General features: G+C 34.4%; 1 protein-coding gene across 2 annotated transcripts in view; it reads right to left on the reverse strand.

The window, feature by feature from the left end:
* Positions 1 to 11,581: 11,581 nt before the first annotated feature.
* LOC138306548 (neuroglobin-like) overlaps positions 11,582 to 21,512 on the reverse strand; it is a 30,286-nt gene continuing 20,355 nt past the window's right edge. Inside the window, exons 1-3 of one of the 2 annotated variants that reach the window (XM_069246997.1) lie at positions 17,728 to 17,808; positions 13,680 to 13,925; positions 11,586 to 13,255 (exon numbers count right to left, since the gene is read on the reverse strand). In XM_069246997.1, coding sequence (XP_069103098.1) covers positions 12,886 to 13,255; positions 13,680 to 13,885 — 576 coding nt within the window. In that variant the 5' untranslated portion in view covers positions 13,886 to 13,925; positions 17,728 to 17,808 and the 3' untranslated portion in view covers positions 11,586 to 12,885. Of the gene's footprint in view, positions 13,256 to 13,679; positions 13,926 to 17,727; positions 17,809 to 21,512 lie in introns of those variants that run through there. The other variant, XM_069247002.1, reaches the window with a different exon arrangement.

The raw sequence follows: 21,512 nt of genomic DNA on the forward strand, positions 1-21,512 counted from the left end.
AATAAAATAAATTATTCCTGACTGACAGATGGCACAAAGTACAAAATCATACGGATATTACAAATAAAATAAATAATTCGTGACTGACAGATGGCACACAGTACAAAATCATACGGATATTACAAATAAAATAAATAATTCGTGACCGACAGATGGCACAAAGTACAAAATCAAACGGATATAACAAATAAAATAAATAATTCCTGACTGACAGATGGCACACAGTACAAAATCATACGGATATTACAAATAAAATAAATTATTCGTGATTGACAGATGGCACAAAGTACAAAATCATACGGATATAACAAATAAAATAAATTATTCGTGACCGACAGATGGCACACAGTACAAAATCATACGGATATTACAAATAAAATAAATTATTCCTGACTGACAGATGGCACACAGTACAAAATCATACGGATATGACAAATAAAATAAATAATTCCTGACTGACAGATGGCACACAGTACAAAATCATACGGATATGACAAATAAAATAAATAATTCCTGACTGACAGATGGCACAAAGTACAAAATCATACGGATATGACAAATAAAATAAATAATTCGTGACTGACAGATGGCACACAGTACAAAATCATACGGATATAACAAATAAAATAAATAATTCCTGACTGACAGATGGCACACAGTACAAAATCATACGGATATGACAAATAAAATAAATAATTCCTGACTGACAGATGGCACAAAGTACAAAATCATACGGATATGACAAATAAAATAAATAATTCGTGACTGACAGATGGCACAAAGTACAAAATCATACGGATATAACAAATAAAATAAATTATTCCTGACTGACAGATGGCACACAGTACAAAATCATACGGATATGACAAATAAAATAAATAATTCCTGACTGACAGATGGCACACAGTACAAAATCATACGGAAATTACAAATAAAATAAATAATTCCTGACTGACAGATGGCACACAGTACAAAATCATACGGATATTACAAATAAAATAAATTATTCCTGACTGACAGATGGCACACAGTACAAAATCATACGGATATTACAAATAAAATAAATAATTCCTGACTGACAGATGGCACACAGTACAAAATCATACGGATATTACAAATAAAATAAATAATTCCTGACTGACAGATGGCACACAGTACAAAATCATACGGATATGACAAATAAAATAAATAATTCCTGACTGACAGATGGCACACAGTACAAAATCATACGGATATTACAAATAAAATAAATTATTCCTGACTGACAGATGGCACACAGTACAAAATCATACGGATATGACAAATAAAATAAATAATTCCTGACTGACAGATGGCACACAGTACAAAATCATACGGATATTACAAATAAAATAAATTATTCCTGACTGACAGATGGCACACAGTACAAAATCATACGGATATGACAAATAAAATAAATAATTCCTGACTGACAGATGGCACACAGTACAAAATCATACGGATATTACAAATAAAATAAATTATTCCTGACTGACAGATGGCACAAAGTACAAAATCATACGGATATAACAAATAAAATAAATTATTCGTGACCGACAGATGGCACACAGTACAAAATCATACGGATATTACAAATAAAATAAATTATTCCTGACTGACAGATGGCACACAGTACAAAATCATACGGATATGACAAATAAAATAAATAATTCCTGACTGACAGATGGCACACAGTACAAAATCATACGGATATGACAAATAAAATAAATAATTCCTGACTGACAGATGGCACAAAGTACAAAATCATACGGATATGACAAATAAAATAAATAATTCGTGACTGACAGATGGCACACAGTACAAAATCATACGGATATAACAAATAAAATAAATAATTCCTGACTGACAGATGGCACACAGTACAAAATCATACGGATATGACAAATAAAATAAATAATTCCTGACTGACAGATGGCACAAAGTACAAAATCATACGGATATGACAAATAAAATAAATAATTCGTGACTGACAGATGGCACAAAGTACAAAATCATACGGATATAACAAATAAAATAAATTATTCCTGACTGACAGATGGCACACAGTACAAAATCATACGGATATGACAAATAAAATAAATAATTCCTGACTGACAGATGGCACACAGTACAAAATCATACGGAAATTACAAATAAAATAAATAATTCCTGACTGACAGATGGCACACAGTACAAAATCATACGGATATTACAAATAAAATAAATTATTCCTGACTGACAGATGGCACACAGTACAAAATCATACGGATATTACAAATAAAATAAATAATTCCTGACTGACAGATGGCACACAGTACAAAATCATACGGATATTACAAATAAAATAAATAATTCCTGACTGACAGATGGCACACAGTACAAAATCATACGGATATGACAAATAAAATAAATAATTCCTGACTGACAGATGGCACACAGTACAAAATCATACGGATATTACAAATAAAATAAATTATTCCTGACTGACAGATGGCACACAGTACAAAATCATACGGATATGACAAATAAAATAAATAATTCCTGACTGACAGATGGCACACAGTACAAAATCATACGGATATTACAAATAAAATAAATTATTCCTGACTGACAGATGGCACACAGTACAAAATCATACGGATATGACAAATAAAATAAATAATTCCTGACTGACAGATGGCACACAGTACAAAATCATACGGATATTACAAATAAAATAAATTATTCCTGACTGACAGATGGCACACAGTACAAAATCATACGGATATTACAAATAAAATAAATTATTCGTGATTGACAGATGGCACAAAGTACAAAATCATACGGATATTACAAATAAAATAAATTATTCGTGATTGACAGATGGCACAAAGTACAAAATCATACGGATATAACAAATAAAATCATCCAATATAATCATTCTCGGAGAACATTCCTGATTGTCACCTCTTCCATGAGGTCAGACTGCAAGTGTTTCTCAATGTGTCCTTTGGATCATTCTTTTCATCTATTTGTAATTTATATTTTGACTTGACCCAGATAATAACTAGGTTTTTTTTATAACCGTTTGCCGTTGACGAAGACAATGGTCACTCAATCAGGATGTCTAGCTGTGCTTTTTTTTCAATCAGAAATCTTCTTTCAAATAGTTTATTAATATGTTCGTTTTTCTGGTCGACGTCGATGTTTGTGATTTTTTTTTCTTAAACTGCTCTGTTAATTCTTAACTGTGGTTCAAATATTTTAGATTAATATGCCTCCTCTTGTCGCTTACAAAAGACTAATTATATCTATATACTGCATATTTATATGTCCTGCGTTTGATTGTTAATCTAAGCATTGGTTATGAAAGTCAGTATAACATGCCAATGGTATCGGAAAAGGCAACGTGACACGCTTAAGAGCAGCACAGTTTGTGGAAGACCGTGTGGATGTTGTATGGTTAAAATATTATTTCCTTGTGTGATGTTAGTTGAGATAATCGGATCATATTAGAAGACCAGTCGTCTCACCATTTCCCAAAGCAACACTCCATTTTAACTAATACAACAAAATAGTGACAAAAGATTGTTTCCATATTTCTATGTTCTTTCTTTCTTACAGAATTCAAATATAATGACACAACTAGACTGCACGAAAACTCCCCCTGCGAGACGTTGATGAATAATTCATGAACATTCGTGAATTATTCATGAATAAAATTCATGAATATTCTTCAATTAATCATGAATATTTTCATTGCAATTTATGAACTTAAAATTTCATGAATAATTTAGGGGAAAAAATTTCATGAACATTCATGAATCATTTCATTCATGAATTCATGAACGTTCTTGAAACTCTTTTATTCATGAAATCATGAACATTCATGAACAGCCTATTCATGGAAGTTCATAAAAAGTTCATGAATATTTAAGAATATTCATGAACTTAAAACTATCATGAATGATCATGAATGTTTATTCTTGATAATTCAGGAGTTATTCATGAACTACTATGATAAAATGGTTTTTGAATCTTGTTTTGTAAAGTTGTATTATTTAGCTGTTGTATTGGTGGCCATCAGGTATATGTAGTCTTCGTTTGTTGGGTCCGTATAACTTCTTGTGCGTTGAGAATTGTCGTTGAAATGATGATTGACTCTGATGTTTTGGTTCACATTTTATTCTGCTGTACTTCATACGTTACATAGAGTCATTGTTGATACATGTGGCCCAAAATGGGACCACACACAAGGTGTGTGCTCATCTATGTTTCTCCCTCTCCCTACAATAAGTGGTCAGCTCTATTTATACATAACAACGAGAGCATGGGGATCAGTATTTGGCCATGATATCCAACACCTGAAACATCTGATACATGGATAGCTACTGCATAACATAAGTAACACGCTGAACCAATTAATACTGACCAGTTTCATAATTAGCATTACATATAAGATGTTCAGGCACCACATACCATTACACAACAACGAGAAACTTATAGCTATAACCCAGACTATTATGTATAGGCCTGGCCAGTTGTCGCATGACACTGACAGTATATATACGTTTAGACCTGGGACACACACACGAATAGCTGTAAGTCAATATCAGTATCTTATGAAATAAAACTTATTATGTTATATTACGTCCCCTTGTTAGTAATTATTTAAAATTAGTTATAATTTGAAAATAATAATAATAAATTTAAAATAAAACTTATTATATTCCGCTATGTTTCCGAAATACAATCTAAATTGATACAAGACTTAAACATTATCATATGAAGAATTTATATAAAGCTTGATAATTATAGATTATGTACTTAATAATTATAAATGATGTACAATGTAAATCAACTTGAAGAACGTACAAGAACTGATTCTATATTTGTAGCTAGAGTTTGTGTAAGCAAAATACGAAAATAATTACAGGACTTCGACATATTCATGATAATTATGCTGTTATTAAAATAAAAATGAAAATGAAAGCAAATGAATAGCGCTAGGTCAACGTCATATCGTTTTAAAACACTAGCATGATGCCTCGTCTTTAATTAGACTAAGACTGGTAAACAATTAATGTAATGATACAATTCACAGGAAGTTCTTTGTTGTTGTGCAAGTAATAAATGTAGCAAAGTTGTGTAAATAACGCAAGAGGAACATATTTCAACTTATGTGAACCCAGCATAAAACTGCATTGGGCATTCCCCAAATTATTCTAATTTAATGTGTTTGTATATCTTACATTATGTTTAAGTGAATATGAATATCATGTATATTAATGTCACAATATAAAATGTTAAAAGAACTTCCATATGAAAAATTATAGTACAACAGCATAACCATGGATAAGTCACAGAGTATATAAAAATTTAGCAATAAATTGTTACATTGCTTTAAGAAAATCTGTACTATTAATAAAGTGGAAAAATATTCTCTAATTAATCATAGGTATTTATATTACAGTGTGTAGCTACATTAGAACATAATATGTTTCTTGTTAGTTATCAGTTATAAATGTACATGATGCAATATAATTAATTGAATAATTTGACCTGGGCACAGTGTTTTGTATATCTGTTAAACGTTAGTTGATAAATCAATTATAAAATGACCAATATATAGAAATTACCAAGTGCATGGTTACAAATGTATTGTGAATGATATTTAAGTAATAACCAACCAGTAAAAATGAAAATGCTATAAAAAAGTAATTGTACATTTGCTCAGAGTAACAACATATGTAAAACAGAATTTTGTTGTATTGTATTTCAAATATCTTAGACTAATAGTAATTTTTAAGAATGTTTAAATATCATGATTTTGTAAAATAAAGGATGATAGAGTTCATTAGCATAGAAATTTCATTTAGTTCATAAATCCAAAAAGGATAAAAAAAATGATTAACCTGAACTAGTACTGTTCAAACTTGTGCTTTATAAAAATGGAGTTAATGAAAAGAAAAAAAATGCTTGTGCTGACGTCATGCCGTCTTAACAATCAAGCCGTGAAATCTTGCACTCCAATCAGGCTAAGATCTTATAATCAATAAAATGAAATGAAAATCATCTTACAAAGAAAGTTCCATGTTGTGTATTTGTGTGTGCATGTAAACGTTGAGAGAAACATAAAAAACTTGTTTGTGCCCGGCATTAAACTGCATCGGGTATTCCTCCTCACGTGAAATAATATACATAAACGTAAATATGTCATTAATATCGAGAAAATGGGCCTTAATGAATTAGCTCACCACCCTATTGTTCTCAGACATACTGGAAGTTCCAATTACTTTTAAAACTGCATGTTAGACCATGTCAGCAGAACATTTCCAGACGTTTAAATATATGTTTTATATTATGAAATTGTATTTGTGTCAATAAAAAATAGTTTAAAACAAAAAGTATGTTAAGGAACCTTCTCTGAGAATGATGAAAATGAAGAGCACAAGTCATGAACATATCAATATAATTAGTTTAACATAATATAACTTTAGCAAAAATCTAAGTTCAGGAAAAAAAATGATATTACAAAAATTATAAATTACAGAATTATTGTAATAACAACTTGGTGAAGTAAAAGAAAGGAGTGTATAGTAAACATACAGAATTTAGAATAGTATGTATTACACTACATTATTAGATAAATATTTGCTTAGAACAACTATCATCCTTTTGCGTGTGTGTACAAATAATAAACTTAGTTTTACATTGTTTTTAAAACCTGTAGTAAATAGTAACGTTAAATTGAGATCCTGTAAGAATTAGACGAAGAACAAATTAAGAATTAAGAAAAGATGTAAATATAGATTTAGAAAAAAAAATAAACATAATACATTACCGAACACTAAATTCCAATATCTCAAAACACTGATCAATGTGCAAATTTTTTAAGAAATCACAATTATTATAAAGAGTTCATTTTCTTTCTTCTTTCTTCGTTCTTCTGTCTTCTTACTGGTTGGTGTATGGTGGTTGTGGTCATTAGCGTTGGTTCCTTGAAGATTCTTATTGTAAGTGTGTTCTGTGTTCTTGTGGCACTGATGATCGTAGAATGGAATGGAATATGGCTGCTGGTCAAAAACTTGTTGTTGATGTGTTGTTTGTAGCTGGTGATCATATAGTGGAGTAGCTCCGCGAGGTGTCCAATGGTCTGGTATTAATAAAGTGGTGTCCTTCTGCTAAACCCAGGTCCCATCGCACGTCACAGCGCCAGTATGATAAAATGGTTTTTGAATCTTGTTTTGTAAAGTTGTATTATTTAGCTGTTGTATTGGTGGCCATCAGGTATATGTAGTCTTCGTTTGTTGGGTCCGTATAACTTCTTGTGCGTTGAGAATTGTCGTTGAAATGATGATTGACTCTGATGTTTTGGTTCACATTTTATTCTGCTGTACTTCATACGTTACATAGAGTCATTGTTGATACATGTGGCCCAAAATGGGACCACACACAAGGTGTGTGCTCATCTATGTTTCTCCCTCTCCCTACAATAAGTGGTCAGCTCTATTTATACATAACAACGAGAGCATGGGGATCAGTATTTGGCCATGATATCCAACACCTGAAACATCTGATACATGGATAGCTACTGCATAACATAAGTAACACGCTGAACCAATTAATACTGACCAGTTTCATAATTAGCATTACATATAAGATGTTCAGGCACCACATACCATTACACAACAACGAGAAACTTATAGCTATAACCCAGACTATTATGTATAGGCCTGGCCAGTTGTCGCATGACACTGACAGTATATATACGTTTAGACCTGGGACACACACGAATAGCTGTAAGTCTATATCAGTATCTTATGAAATAAAACTTATTATGTTATACTACAACTGACAGAAATAATTCATGAATATTCATGAAACTTCATGAACTGGAACAATTCATTATTATTCATGAACTTGAGTCGGGTTCATAAAGTTTAATGAATGCAATATGGAGTCAATGGCATCTAAATTTTATTTACTCTTCTGGGGGTCCAGAATTGAAAATTTCTATCAAACCAATGACAATTCTATTGGAATCAATTCAATATTTGTTGAAACAAATTCTTATGCATTAGGTATAATCCATATATTAATATATAACATCAGAAGATCATCAACAGTTTACTGTGTTCATTATATTTTCATACTGCCACAGATAAGTGCTAACAAAATCTGTTTTCACTGATACACAGCAATCAATTTCATATTACATTCCCAGTTAATTAGTATTTGTCAAAAATAAACCTATAGTTGTAAAGCATGATATTTTATATGGACAATTTAATTCAATAACATTTGACATAATTTCACAAACAAATATCTATGCATAATCACTATGGCAATATCAGTGTGCAACAATTTCATGTTGAAAAAGAACTGCAGATAAATCAAAACTTACTGAAAATGTTCATCTGTGCTTAAAGAAATTCAGGAATGAAATAATCCGTTCATTAATGTGCCAAAACTTCCATTTTAAGATGAATAATGTTTTGATCCCCTTCCACATGCCAGCAGATACAGCAGCCATTTTGGATTGTGACTGTTTTGGCGAGAAATATATTGTAACGAATTTAGAAAATTGTTATAATATTGTACAACACTTGCAGGGATTTTTATAGATCATATAGTTTATGATGCTAAATAATGTTAATTATATCCTGTAAATTCATTATTTGAATATATTGAGAGCATCTTTTACGCTCTATGTTGCATTTATGTACTGGTAATGGTTATTCTAGAAACCGGTTATAGTTCTCTAATACCTGGTTTTGTTTACGAGTTCTGTAGCTGATCAGCTGATCGTAAAATCAGCTGATGTTTGACTGCATTGTACGGCATGTACGTTGTGTGTTTTAAGAGTTTATATCGTTATTCATTCTAAATGTGAACAAGTAATAGCGAGAACAAGGTGTAATTGCCATATTGGCTAAGGTTCCGCTAAATTGTAACGGGTTTTCTGTGTTAACTTGTATTTTATGTAGTTTTGACGAGTCGTACTAAATTTAGTATCGCCGCCATCTTTGTTGTCATTGACGGCAAGAAGGCTAAGAGTGAACATTCACTGGAGAGAAAATGTAAGGTTTTAGATATTGTATAGTAGTTAATATTGTAACAATACCTTATCAGAAACATAACTGTTTCAATCTGTCTTTCAGTATAAGTTTAATAGCGCCGTATTGGGCGAAGGTTTGCACAGCGTTCATCTCGTTCCCTCGGTCAACTCTCTGAAATGGCGGAGCGAGTGAACCAGTGACATACTTATTTATTTGTCGATTTCGGCATGTTAATAAGCTGAAATAAATTTAAATATTGTTTATATCTATTATTATAAGTATTGAAACGATGTTTCTGATTAGGATGGTTTACTAAAGGTTTATTAAGAATGGATTTGTTATAACTATATTGTATAGCGGCAGCGAACTCTTTTACTATAGAATTGTATTGGAGAAGCGGAGTGCTTCGGTCCGGGGATACGTTCGTGGGATACGATGTTCCAAATATGGTAAAAGAGGCGGAGCGAGGGATACGATTTGGGATACGATGCTCCATATATGGTAAAAAGGGGCGGAGCGAGGGATACGATCGAAGGCTATAAAAGGCGGACTTCCGCGCCGGAGATCAGTTTTGCATTAGATCTGCTCCGGGTCACACGGGTTCTGGGTCTCTGTGGTCAATATTTGGAATTATTCTATTATTATTAGGAAACATTTAATAAGGCAAAAGTCTTGTGGATATTAATTCAATGCTATTTAATGTATATTTGGAATAATTTAGATCTCAAGAGAGTCGGTCGGCAGTTGGTGTCATCACTACTGTTTGTTTACATTCATTGGGGGCGTGTCGTTTGTACACGTGTTTGTTTTGTGGACATTCGGTGTAATCACCGATATAGTTGGCCAAGTGTGGACAGACTAAGGGAATTGGTGGCATCACCAACCGTTATTGGCATCCTTTAGAATTAACTAGGCCAGTTGTTATTTGGAGTATATGGCATATTGTGGGAATAGTTAGGATTGATCTGTTGTATATTCTGTAATCATAGTTATGGAGTGATAATAAGAATGTGAGAGTATTCTGTAAATATATCTTGTTAATTTATTACTGTTTTATCAATAATCAACATTTGTCTTTTATATTGGAGTTACTGGTTGTTCTTGCATTGAGTTTATATTATGAGAAGCTATTGAGATACATAGTTTCTCATTCTACCAAATATTGACCTATAGCTTGCTGAGACAGTTATTATAAAGTGGAGATAACTGAGCTCTTTCCTTAAAGGCTGTGTTGACAAGCTTCGGGATGCAGAACCTCTATAGCTATTCCTGATATTTGGTACCAGCTGACATAGTGTCCTACGTACATCTTCAAGGGTAGTAGTCTGTGACTACGACTCGTTATATTGACGAGAGAATCCGGACGTGACGCGATTGTGCGTTACAATATATAGTCGTGACTCATGTGGTCATTTTCATTCATTTTGAAGAATTTTAATGAATATAAGTCATGCATAAAACTTCATGGATAATTCTTGACACATTGATCATGAACAATCATGAACGTTTCATGGATTCATAAAACTTCATGAATAGTTCATGAGAGTCATTTGATGAATATTCATGAACTTTTTTCATGAACCACAATCTGCTAATATTCTTGAAAGTTCATGAATCATTCATGAATGATCATGATGTCATGAATACCATCTCGTAGGGGTCCTGACAAAGTACATTGGTAATAGAATCAACTACAATACTAACCATTCTGTATACAAATCTATGTAAATCTGTGTTAACCATCCAGGCAGTTGTTTGGATTAGATTTTCTAGATTCTCTCCTGTCTTGTTTTAGAACGACTTCAAGTCAAGGCTGCTGTCTTTGTTTAGTGTCGTTCTTTTCAATGACGGAGAGACGAGGACAAGCGGCGTGATAAATGTTGTTTAAATATCTGGAATTTTTCATGTCGATTGCGGGTCCAATGGAGGAAGGCGACATTTTATAGTTTCGTTACCGTTCTTCACATCAATTCAATATGAGAGATGTTTCATGCTCTGGTAAAGATACTTAAATTTCAAAGCAAATATTCAAATCATTCACATCACCTTTATCTACTACCTTTTCTTGTTTTAAATGAAAGGTACGTTGAGTTGCAAGGTACAGACGTTGCACGGTCTCCGCCGCCCCACCACTAGAAACCTTAAACTACGGAGGATCATTATACTTTGAAACTCGTGACGAAATGGTATGGGACTCCTGGCTCTAATGCCATCTGTTTCTCTCGAGACCAAAATATGTTGTTGTATCACCTATTTCTATACAATAGTTACCCTTCCTGTGGAATAGTTTGAAACTATTCCCACACAGGAAAAAACACATAACTATTCCACAGTCAAAGGTGAAGTGAGTTGTCAGCAGCTACTAGACATCCAATAAAAATAGCACTTCACGGTATCTATATCCACAATCACAACCCATGAGGAAATTCGCATTCATTAAATCCAGAAAAGGAAGAGAAGGAACATGGAAGTATTCGCGAGAAATATAAATCCCTTTATTTCAAGAGGCAGTAACTTTATTCAGTAACTCTATTTATGTTAAGAAAGAAATCCTAGATACTTGATTATTTCCAGTTATCTATTTTTTTCAATAAAAGTCATTAATAACCATTCCATGTCACTACTATTCATTACAATAAGGCAATAGCTGATTTAAATAGTGCTTTCTTTAAACACATCTTTCTTAGTCAAGCCTTTGTTAGACATGGAAAAATATTTTCTTTCACTTTTCGCCCATTTTATTCCGTATACATGTGTATTATAGTCTTACGTGCCACAGATTATACTGTGCCAATGATTTCGAGGCGGATCTAGGTTTATCTTTTGTTTCTTTTTTCCTCAGTAGCAGGACATTGTTTTGTTGTAAAGATCTTTAAACTTACGTATAAAACCCCAGTATTTGGAGTGCTTGAAAATTGCATTACCACTGATATTGTATGCAGTACTATATGGTCCTCCATATTACAATGGAACCTAAACTGAGAAAGCTTTCAATGTTCGTACTTTATATCTGTGAATTTTTCATTTCAAAATGTTCATGGAAAGCATGATGTATTCTCTCTTATTGAGACAATAAATTCATAATGAACAGATCTAAAGAATTAAATTAGTAGTGAGAATTTACTTAAGCTGTTGAAAATTTTAAAGACTATCCCGTGCAGTAGTGAAGGTTACCTGAAGCTATAAAGGTCATGTTTTAATTATGAGAAACACCTCATACTGTGAAGATACTGCATTAATCATCTTTACTAATCTTATCTAATAGTTTTCGTGGATGCTCCCATATATCTTTCGTTGATTCGCTAATCTTTTTTGTATGTTTCAAGCGACCGATTTTGTTTTAAAATGGACTTTCCAATATATCCATTGAGATACGGAGAGTACTGTTATTCCCTCAATGACAATCAGCCTCGTTTCCATGGCATGTACTAGTTGTGCCAATGTGTCAAAATGCATCAAATAAGGTACACAGTTTTACAGAAAGTGCTAAAAATTATTTTTGTAAAATTAACATAGTATAACGTTAAATTAAAGTAAAGAAGAGAGGAAATTGTCAGATTTTATAGTAGAAACTTTATACAGCTCCAATACAATGACATCATATTAATTATTCAAAGAATGGTAGACTCTGGTAATTCTAAAATATGCCCTCCAGAATTACTACGTATGTGAGAATACTGTTGCCCGTCGAGATACCGTAGAAATATATTTGTAGATAATCTAATTTGTCTCAAAAATAATATTCTTTTATTAATCGTGTAACCGACTTAGTTATCTAATCAGACCTAATTAGACACACGTAAAATGGTGATGTCACATATTAGGGTTACGTCACACTTGAATTGCCATTACAGGATTTATCGTGTTCACTCTCAAGGACAAAAAGTTCATAACCTTGGCAGAGATATCGCACAATGTACGTAAATACAATATTCCAACTTTCACGCACTTCCGGTATAAACTCCTCGCCAATTTCTGTCTCCCAGACGCTCATTAACACTTTTATATACACAGCAAAATATTCAATGTCAAATCCGTCAAAAGTAGCATGACGCGCCCCAAGCATCAGCAGCGTCTGTTGAATTTCGGTTTTAGGTTTTTCCAAACTATCCACAACAGAATCGACCACCTGCATAAACTTCGTTACGTGATCCAGAAACACTTTGGACTGTTTTAGATTATTCTCGTCCATGTACCTGCAACAAACACAAAGGACATTGTGAGACATCAATATATTATATTTATATACATTACAATTAGTAGTTCGTATACATTATACATAGTTTAATTTTGTATGATAACGTCAGTGACTATCTTCCGATGTGTCTTTTTCTCTTAAGTTATCATCCTTAATCTCGCTTTTGATCGCAAACAACCATATCGAACGATAAAATGGCACATCAACACTAAATTGGTTCCAATATTACCTCAGTGTTTCTGCATGGTAAGATTCTTACAATTATCATGTTTGACCATTTCTGTTTTGATGTCACTAAAGCAATGACATGAGTATTTTTCATTACATCTGCATGTCAAGTTAATCCCATAAATGTTAGAAGTGCTTGTTTACGGGTCTTAAATGTAATCGCTCTCTGTGGCTGAAATGGATACACAACTTACGAGAAATTCTTAAAGACCGTTTTGATCTTGGGTTCCTCCAGAAATATCCTAAGGAAAACCTTCTCTCCGATACCAGCCATGTCACGTGACAGGATAGGCCAGGTACTCCGGATAGTGTCTATTTGGTTGTCGGAGAAATCTGCAGCCTCGTCTTCAGCGCCATTGACATCATTCACCTCCACGCTCTTGCTGACATCACATCCCATCCTGTGACCACAATTTGCCTTCGATCATCATACGACCTTGCTGAAATAATAAAATAGCAGTTTTCTCAATATAAATTAGCCGTGTTTTCTGTTTTAATGCGTTTAATGCGGGATCTAAGTCTATATTTGCATTCTCTTTACTTCAATAAATGGCAAAAACAATCTGGCAAGTCCCCCCCCCCCTTATATTGTCCTTCTTACATGTAGCTGAGATATTTCCTTTATAAGCCTTGATGTCGCCTAGACGTAGCAGAGGTCTGCCTCCGTCGGAAGCTCTGACGACTATACATGTACATTGTCATGATACATATAACAGAAGCGCTTGAGCATGCCTGGTCGATAAACTCTCTTTATTGTAATAATTACATTATCCGGTACTAATTCAGTCTTTACCAAAGCGGATATATCCTGGCGTGTAGAGTTACTGGTCAAACGTCTAGACGCTAACTATTACACAAAGTGCATGAGAACTGGTCTCGTTACTTAACCTGGAAACAATACAAGGTATGAGGTCTCAATAAAATCATCGACCTCGTCTCAGTCAACACACGCAGACCTAACATACGAACATATGCACGAGCCCGACACACAGACACACGCATGAACATGTATTGCATATACAAACACACGTCATCTCATACATCAGGTAAAAATTACAATCGTCTACATTACTGTCAGTTTCTGCGCTTGTATTTGGACAATATCCGCACTAATTAACCCCTATATACAGCTACAATAATTAATTAGGTTTGTTACTTGAGGTGCTCGACCCTGTACACCAGTACCACGGTATTCAGCTCTGTAAAGTCAACATAAATTGCCGTTATATCGACCGGCAGGTAGTTCTATTTAATCTCCGTCATTAGCCATTTATTATCATTGTTATAAGATCTTAACTTCTCAAACTTCATATTGGGACCGCAGATTCAAACCAAAGATTTCATAGTGAGGTGAATGTTTCGGAGCCTGCTGAGGGGGCATCAATTACAAATGTTTAATGTGTGGGTTGGGCAATATATGTAGATGTAAAATATGTAAAGAAAATTTAAAATTCTGTCAAATCTGTTTCTGACAGGGGAAAGTAATTTTATAATCAATATTGGAATTTCATGAATATTTTTATACAGACCGAATAAAATCGCCATCTATTCAACGAATGTATCCCTGAATTGCAGATCCTCAATATAAACTCACTTACTTATAAAAATTGCACATAAGTATCCCTCATTAGGGAATCGTGACCTGGGGATGTAGCGTGTACTTTTTCGACTAACGATTTTTACACGAATCCTCGTAATTCAACTTTCGATATGAAATTTCGATATCATATCATATACCATGGTGACCAGTAAGGAATTGTCTTCAATGTAAGCTAAAAATATTCAGATCGGATAATTTTTGTGGTGTTCAGAGCATTTTAAAATTAATTACCCCATTTTCTAGAAATGGGATACAGGGCTAAGTAAACAACCTTTCAGTATTTTTAGGTTTTTTTTTGCGCGCGTCGTAAACCTGTGATTATACTGGTGAAAACTTGCAAACCAGTCGCCCCACTCCATTTGTGCTCCGCGCTATAGTTTATTTTAGGCAGGGACAGAAACTTGTATCACTTTTGTAGACTATGATAGGAGACAGAAGAGACTGAACGTGAGTTGTGTTAAGGGAGAAGTAAAGAGTGAGTAAGGAAGGAGTAAGATCATGCAATGGGGCAGCAAGTATAATATTCTAATGTCCTACCTGCAGGACTGATACAGGTTAAACACAAATCATTGATCATTTATACATGAAGGATATGTTTTGTTAAAAGTGTTACTTTTAGTTTAACTTTTCTTTTTTGTACGTTCCGCTTTTTGTTGCTGAGGTTGAATATAAAATGATTAAATCCAAGTTCGCCGTTCACAGTGAGCTCTCCGACAACCACATGCAGTAAATTCCAATGTTCGATGATTGGATAACATCAGGTTAACCACCTCGTTACCTATTGCCTCGAGTCATCACCATTGAGGCTTATGTTTGTCCTTTGATATCCTTTAGGCATTCCCTTCCCATCTGGACCTAAGCTGTAACTCTGTGCTTGACATAATGCACTGATTAAGGTACCGGAAGCGGAAGTGCTATTTAAATTGGCGATGCAGACATCCTGGTAATGGAGGATCGTAGTTGTTCAGGAGATGTCTGCGCATTGTGGGATAGCATCATACACGCTAACCCTGTGTCGCGTCAAGTTCCATAACCATGCTCGATACCAATGTGATTCTTATCTGTTATAGGATTTAGTATGCATTTCATCTTTACAGTAGAAATTGATTGTCATAACAGTCCTCTTAGATGAACATATCTTTTTCATTAACAGTTTTCGTTAAAGGCCCACTACCTTTCCGGAGCAAAATAAAAGGTTTTCTTAAAAACAATAATAACATGAAATAAACTTGACTCGATGGCCTAAGATGAGGTTACAACACCAAACATATTCAAGATTTCAAGCGTAATATATGATAACAACGGAGAGTCATTTCGCTGCTTTTGCCGTCTCGCGCAGTGATAGTCAACCAACGCGTGGTAATTAGAACGACGGTGAGAAACATAAAACAACCCGTGTTTACGAAAACAAGAGGTCCAGAGTGCCTTATCCTTCACCTGTGATGACATAGTACCCTCGCCTCCGGCTTGGGTACTATGTCATCTCTCGACAACACTATGAGACCATAGTGCCCTCAAAAGAAGGCAATAATATATAAATGTTACTTGATAGCCATACAGTAACCTTTCCCTACTACTCTATAACCATATAGTAACCTTTACGTTCAATGGTTCAGTAATCATTCACTTCTGTCGAGAGTCGTCGTCACGGTCTGATAGTCGGGTACAATGTAGCTTCTTGGTCATGGGGCTACATTGTCGTCAATTATAGATGATGATGATGTAGTGTGGGAATGACACCGTATGTAAAGGAATAGTGTATTCAATTTCTTCTGTACTAACGGGGGAAAAGATGGCACCGAAGAAAATTATACAATACAATCACCTCAACAATAGGACGTGTTTCCTAATGTTGGTTATTGGTTAGCTGTATTGACCTGGAACATGTTAGTAATTCCGAGCTGTTTATTTCTGTTTACGGTCGCATAATGTCTCACGACTAGTGAGAGGACTATGAGCCGTTCCTGTTCTGGGACAACAACTAAATACTGCCCTAATACCTAACATGGCCGCCCACAAAAACCATCACCATCGCCATCGAAAGCATATACAAAATGTACCTTCAATAAACCACACAAGTGTGTGGATGAACAAAGCTGTGAATCCACACCTAAACCTCTTTGCTGTATAAGGCATAGTTCTGGTAAACTCTACTCATGCTTTTCTTTATTTTACAAATCGTATCCTTTGTTTGACATGTATAATGCTATGTCATAGTTAGTATGACATTTTATGTGTTTGTCTATGATATCATTTATGTACATGTGTAGATCATAATTCGGTGGCCATGTCACACAAATGTAATTTTGTTGTTTATGTGACAAGATAGAGGATGCATAACTAGTCTATTATGGCCTGGTTGAGAGGGCACTATTGCCTCATAGTATTGTCGAGGGATGGAATAGTGCCCGAGCCGAAGTACATCACCCTCACATGGGACCCGTTCTAATGTCTTCTTATCAAAAGCACGTCAAGCGACACTTCGCAACACTAACGTTATCTTCATTTCCACGCCACAGTGTTACATTAAAAGTACAACATTATGAATTATCGCAGAAATCTGTTTCTATAAAACGGGATTCAGCTTCATGAAAATTAAAAGTAGATCAATGAGTGAACTATCTTTTGTATAAAAGCAATACTTTTTTTGTTTACATCCCCGCACACACAACAGCCTGTCCGCCATCTTGACGTCTTGGTCGAAGCGCAACGTTATAATGACGTCATGTAATTGTGACGTCATAATACATTCACGTTCAATTTCGCGCCACTTCGATAGTGCCCGATTGTCCGCAAATAGTACTCATGTGTGTAGCCAATCAGAATCCAATACTCTGTCACGTGGTGTACTAAATAGACAATTTGCTGCATTTCTTGGTATCTGTCACATCACCGTGAAAACAGTAAATTTTTATATAATTATATCGTATGCATTTGTTAAACGCTTCCTTTGGGTACCTAAAGATCTTATGGTGTGAAAAAAGTGTAAAATGTCAATTCTCTAAGGTACAGATGAATTCAAGAAAGTCACTTCGATCGACGTAACTTTTAATCACTTTCTAATCAAAATTATCATTTTAATGCGCCAATTTCGGCACCATATAATATATACAGCGGTATACTTCCGTGATATAGAGGATAAAGTGTACGAGATCACCATCTATCGACCAGGTCTGTTCAGGTTTAATGTGACCTTTGAATCAATCTGGATACATTCATCGGACACTTATATTGTAAGTGACTGGATATCGACCTCCGCTGGGCAGTGATAGGAAATCGACCCCCTCCCTATAGAAACGTATCACACGTAGATCACTACACGAAAAGGCTCCAAGTGGAACTAATCGTATTGGTAGAAAATGCCATTGAAACATGACATGGCAGAACTCTCTCAATCAACGTAATAATTTCACGCGCTAATAAATGTGCTCGATTATCCATGTCAAATATGGCTGCTATCTTAGTGATAGATTCTTCCGCTAAATGAAAGCTTGTGTCATGGACAGGAGAGTACTTGTCGATCTCTTTTTCCAGACGAGACCAAGCTTACATAGAGATCAACCTTTCTAATCATTACGTCAATTGGTGCTACAACGCTTTACTACCAAGGCCAAACACTCTCATTATACTTATACCACCGAGGTCAAACACTATCATTATACCTATACCACCAAGGTCAAACACCATTATTATACTTATACCACCAAGGTCAAACACTATCATTATAGTTATTCCACAAGGGTCAAACACCATTATTATACTTATACCACCAAGGTCAAACACTATCATTATACTTATTCCACCAAGGTCAAACACCATTATTATACTTATACCACCAAGGTCAAACACTATCATTATACCTATACCACCAAGTTCAAACACTATCATTATACTTATACCACCGAGGTCAAACACTATCATTATACTTATACCATCAAGGTCAAACACTATCATTATACTTATAACACCAAGTTCAAACACTCTCATTATACTTATTCCACCAAGGTCAAACACTATCATTATACTTATACCACCAAAGTCAAACACTATCATTATACCTATACCACCAAGTTCAAACACTATCATTATACTTATACCAACAAGGTCAAACACTATCATTATACTTATACCACCAAGGTCAAACACTATCATTATACCTATACCACCAAGTTCAAACACTCTCATTTTACTTATTCCACCAAGGTCAAACACTATCATTATACTTATACCACCAAGGTCAAACACTATCATTATACCTATACCACCAAGTTCAAACACTATCCATATACTTATACCAACAAGATCAAAAACTATCATTATTCTTATACCACCAAGGTCAAACACCATTATTATACTTATACCAATAAGGTCAAACACTATCATTATACTTATACCGCCAAGGTCAAACACTATTATTATACTTATACCACCGAGGTCAAACACTACCATTATACTTATATCGCCGAGGTCAAACACCATTATTATACTTATACCACCAAGGTAACACTATCATTTTACTTAAACCACCAAGGTCAAACACTAATATTATACCTATACCACCGAGGTCAAACACTATCATTATACTTATACCGCCAAGGTCAAACACTATCATTATACTTATACCACCGAGGTCAAACACTATCATTATACTTATACCGCCAAGGTCAAACACCATTATTATACTTATACCAATAAGGTCAAACACTATCATTATACTTATACCGCCAAGGTCAAACACTATTATTATACTTATACCACCGAGGTCAAACACTACCATTATACTTATACCACTAAGGTCAAACACCATTATTATACTTATATCACCAAGGTCAAACACTATCATTATACTTATCTCACCAAGGTCAAACACCATTATTGTACTTATACCACCGAGGTCAAACACCATTATTATACTTATACCAACAAGGTCAAACACTATCATTATACCTATACCACCAAGTTCAAACACTATCATTATACTTATAACACCAAGGTCAAACACTATCATTATACTTATGCCATCAAGGTCAAACACCATCTTTATACTTATACCACCAAGGTCAAACAATATCATTATACTTATACCACCAAGGTCAAACACTATCATTATACTTATACCACTTAGGTCAAACACCATTATTATACTTATACCACCAAGGTCAAACACCATCATTATACTTATACCACCAAGGTCAAACACTATCATTTTACTTATACCACCGAGGTCAAACACTATCATTATACTTATACCACCGAGGTCAAACACTATCATTATACTTATACCACCGAGGTCAAACACTATCATTATACTTATACCAACAAGGTCAAACACCATTATTACACTTATACCACCAAGGTCAAACACCATTATTATACTTATACCAACATGGTCAAACACTATCATTATACTTATGCCACCAAGGTCAAACACCATTATTACACTTATACCACCAAGGTCAAACACCATTATTATACTTATACCAACATGGTCAAACACTATCATTATACTTATACCACCGAGATCAAACACTATCATTATACTTATACCACCAAGGTCAAACACTATAATTATACTTATACCGCCAAGGTCAAACACTATCATTATACTTATATCACCAAGGTCAAACACTATCATTATACTTATACCACCGAGGTCAAACACTACCACTATACTTATACCACCGAGGTGAAACACTATCATTATACTTATACCACCAAGGTGAAACACTATCATTATACTTTAATCTCCAGAGCCAGACACGTGTCGAGATGAAGTTTATCTTAATTCGAATACGTCTTGTTGCATTTGTGGAAAATGCTTTGGATTATGTCTTCTTTCCAGTGTGTACTTTCTCGTCTTGTACCATATGTTTTATTGCCTAATTAGGTTCCCGTGTTGTAGTATCCGTGATCAGCCGTGGACTCAGACTTATCACTGTTCTATATTGAGGTACTTATCACCTGCACATCACAGGTTCAGGCCATCCAAAGGCACTCACGCAACACCGCCAAAGAACCCAGTACATCAATGGAAGATTTAAGATAATTAGGATTCTTAAGAATATCACGTGGACTACAATGAGTACATAACGTCTAAGTTACGACGGAGGTATATGTAACAGACGATAAAGGCAGCCTTTGAACGTCAGTGAAATAAGTACCACCGATGTATCGTGAATGAAGAGTCTCTTGAAACTCAAATCTGCTTTTACTAAATGACGTTGTATTTTCTACAGTGAATGCTGCCTTGTCAAACGACTACATAATTATCATACAATTGCGAATAAAACATGATATCGACAGCGAATGTATCTTTTACCGACGAATGTGTTAATATTTACCAAACAAAGTAGAGTCAGTGTTAATATGACGAATGATTAAAATCGAAAGTGAAAACAGCCTTAAAACAATAATGAAGACAGCTTCA

The sequence above is a fragment of the Argopecten irradians genome, chromosome 1, assembly GCF_041381155.1.
Source record: "Argopecten irradians isolate NY chromosome 1, Ai_NY, whole genome shotgun sequence".
Lineage (NCBI taxonomy): Eukaryota > Metazoa > Mollusca > Bivalvia > Pectinida > Pectinidae > Argopecten > Argopecten irradians.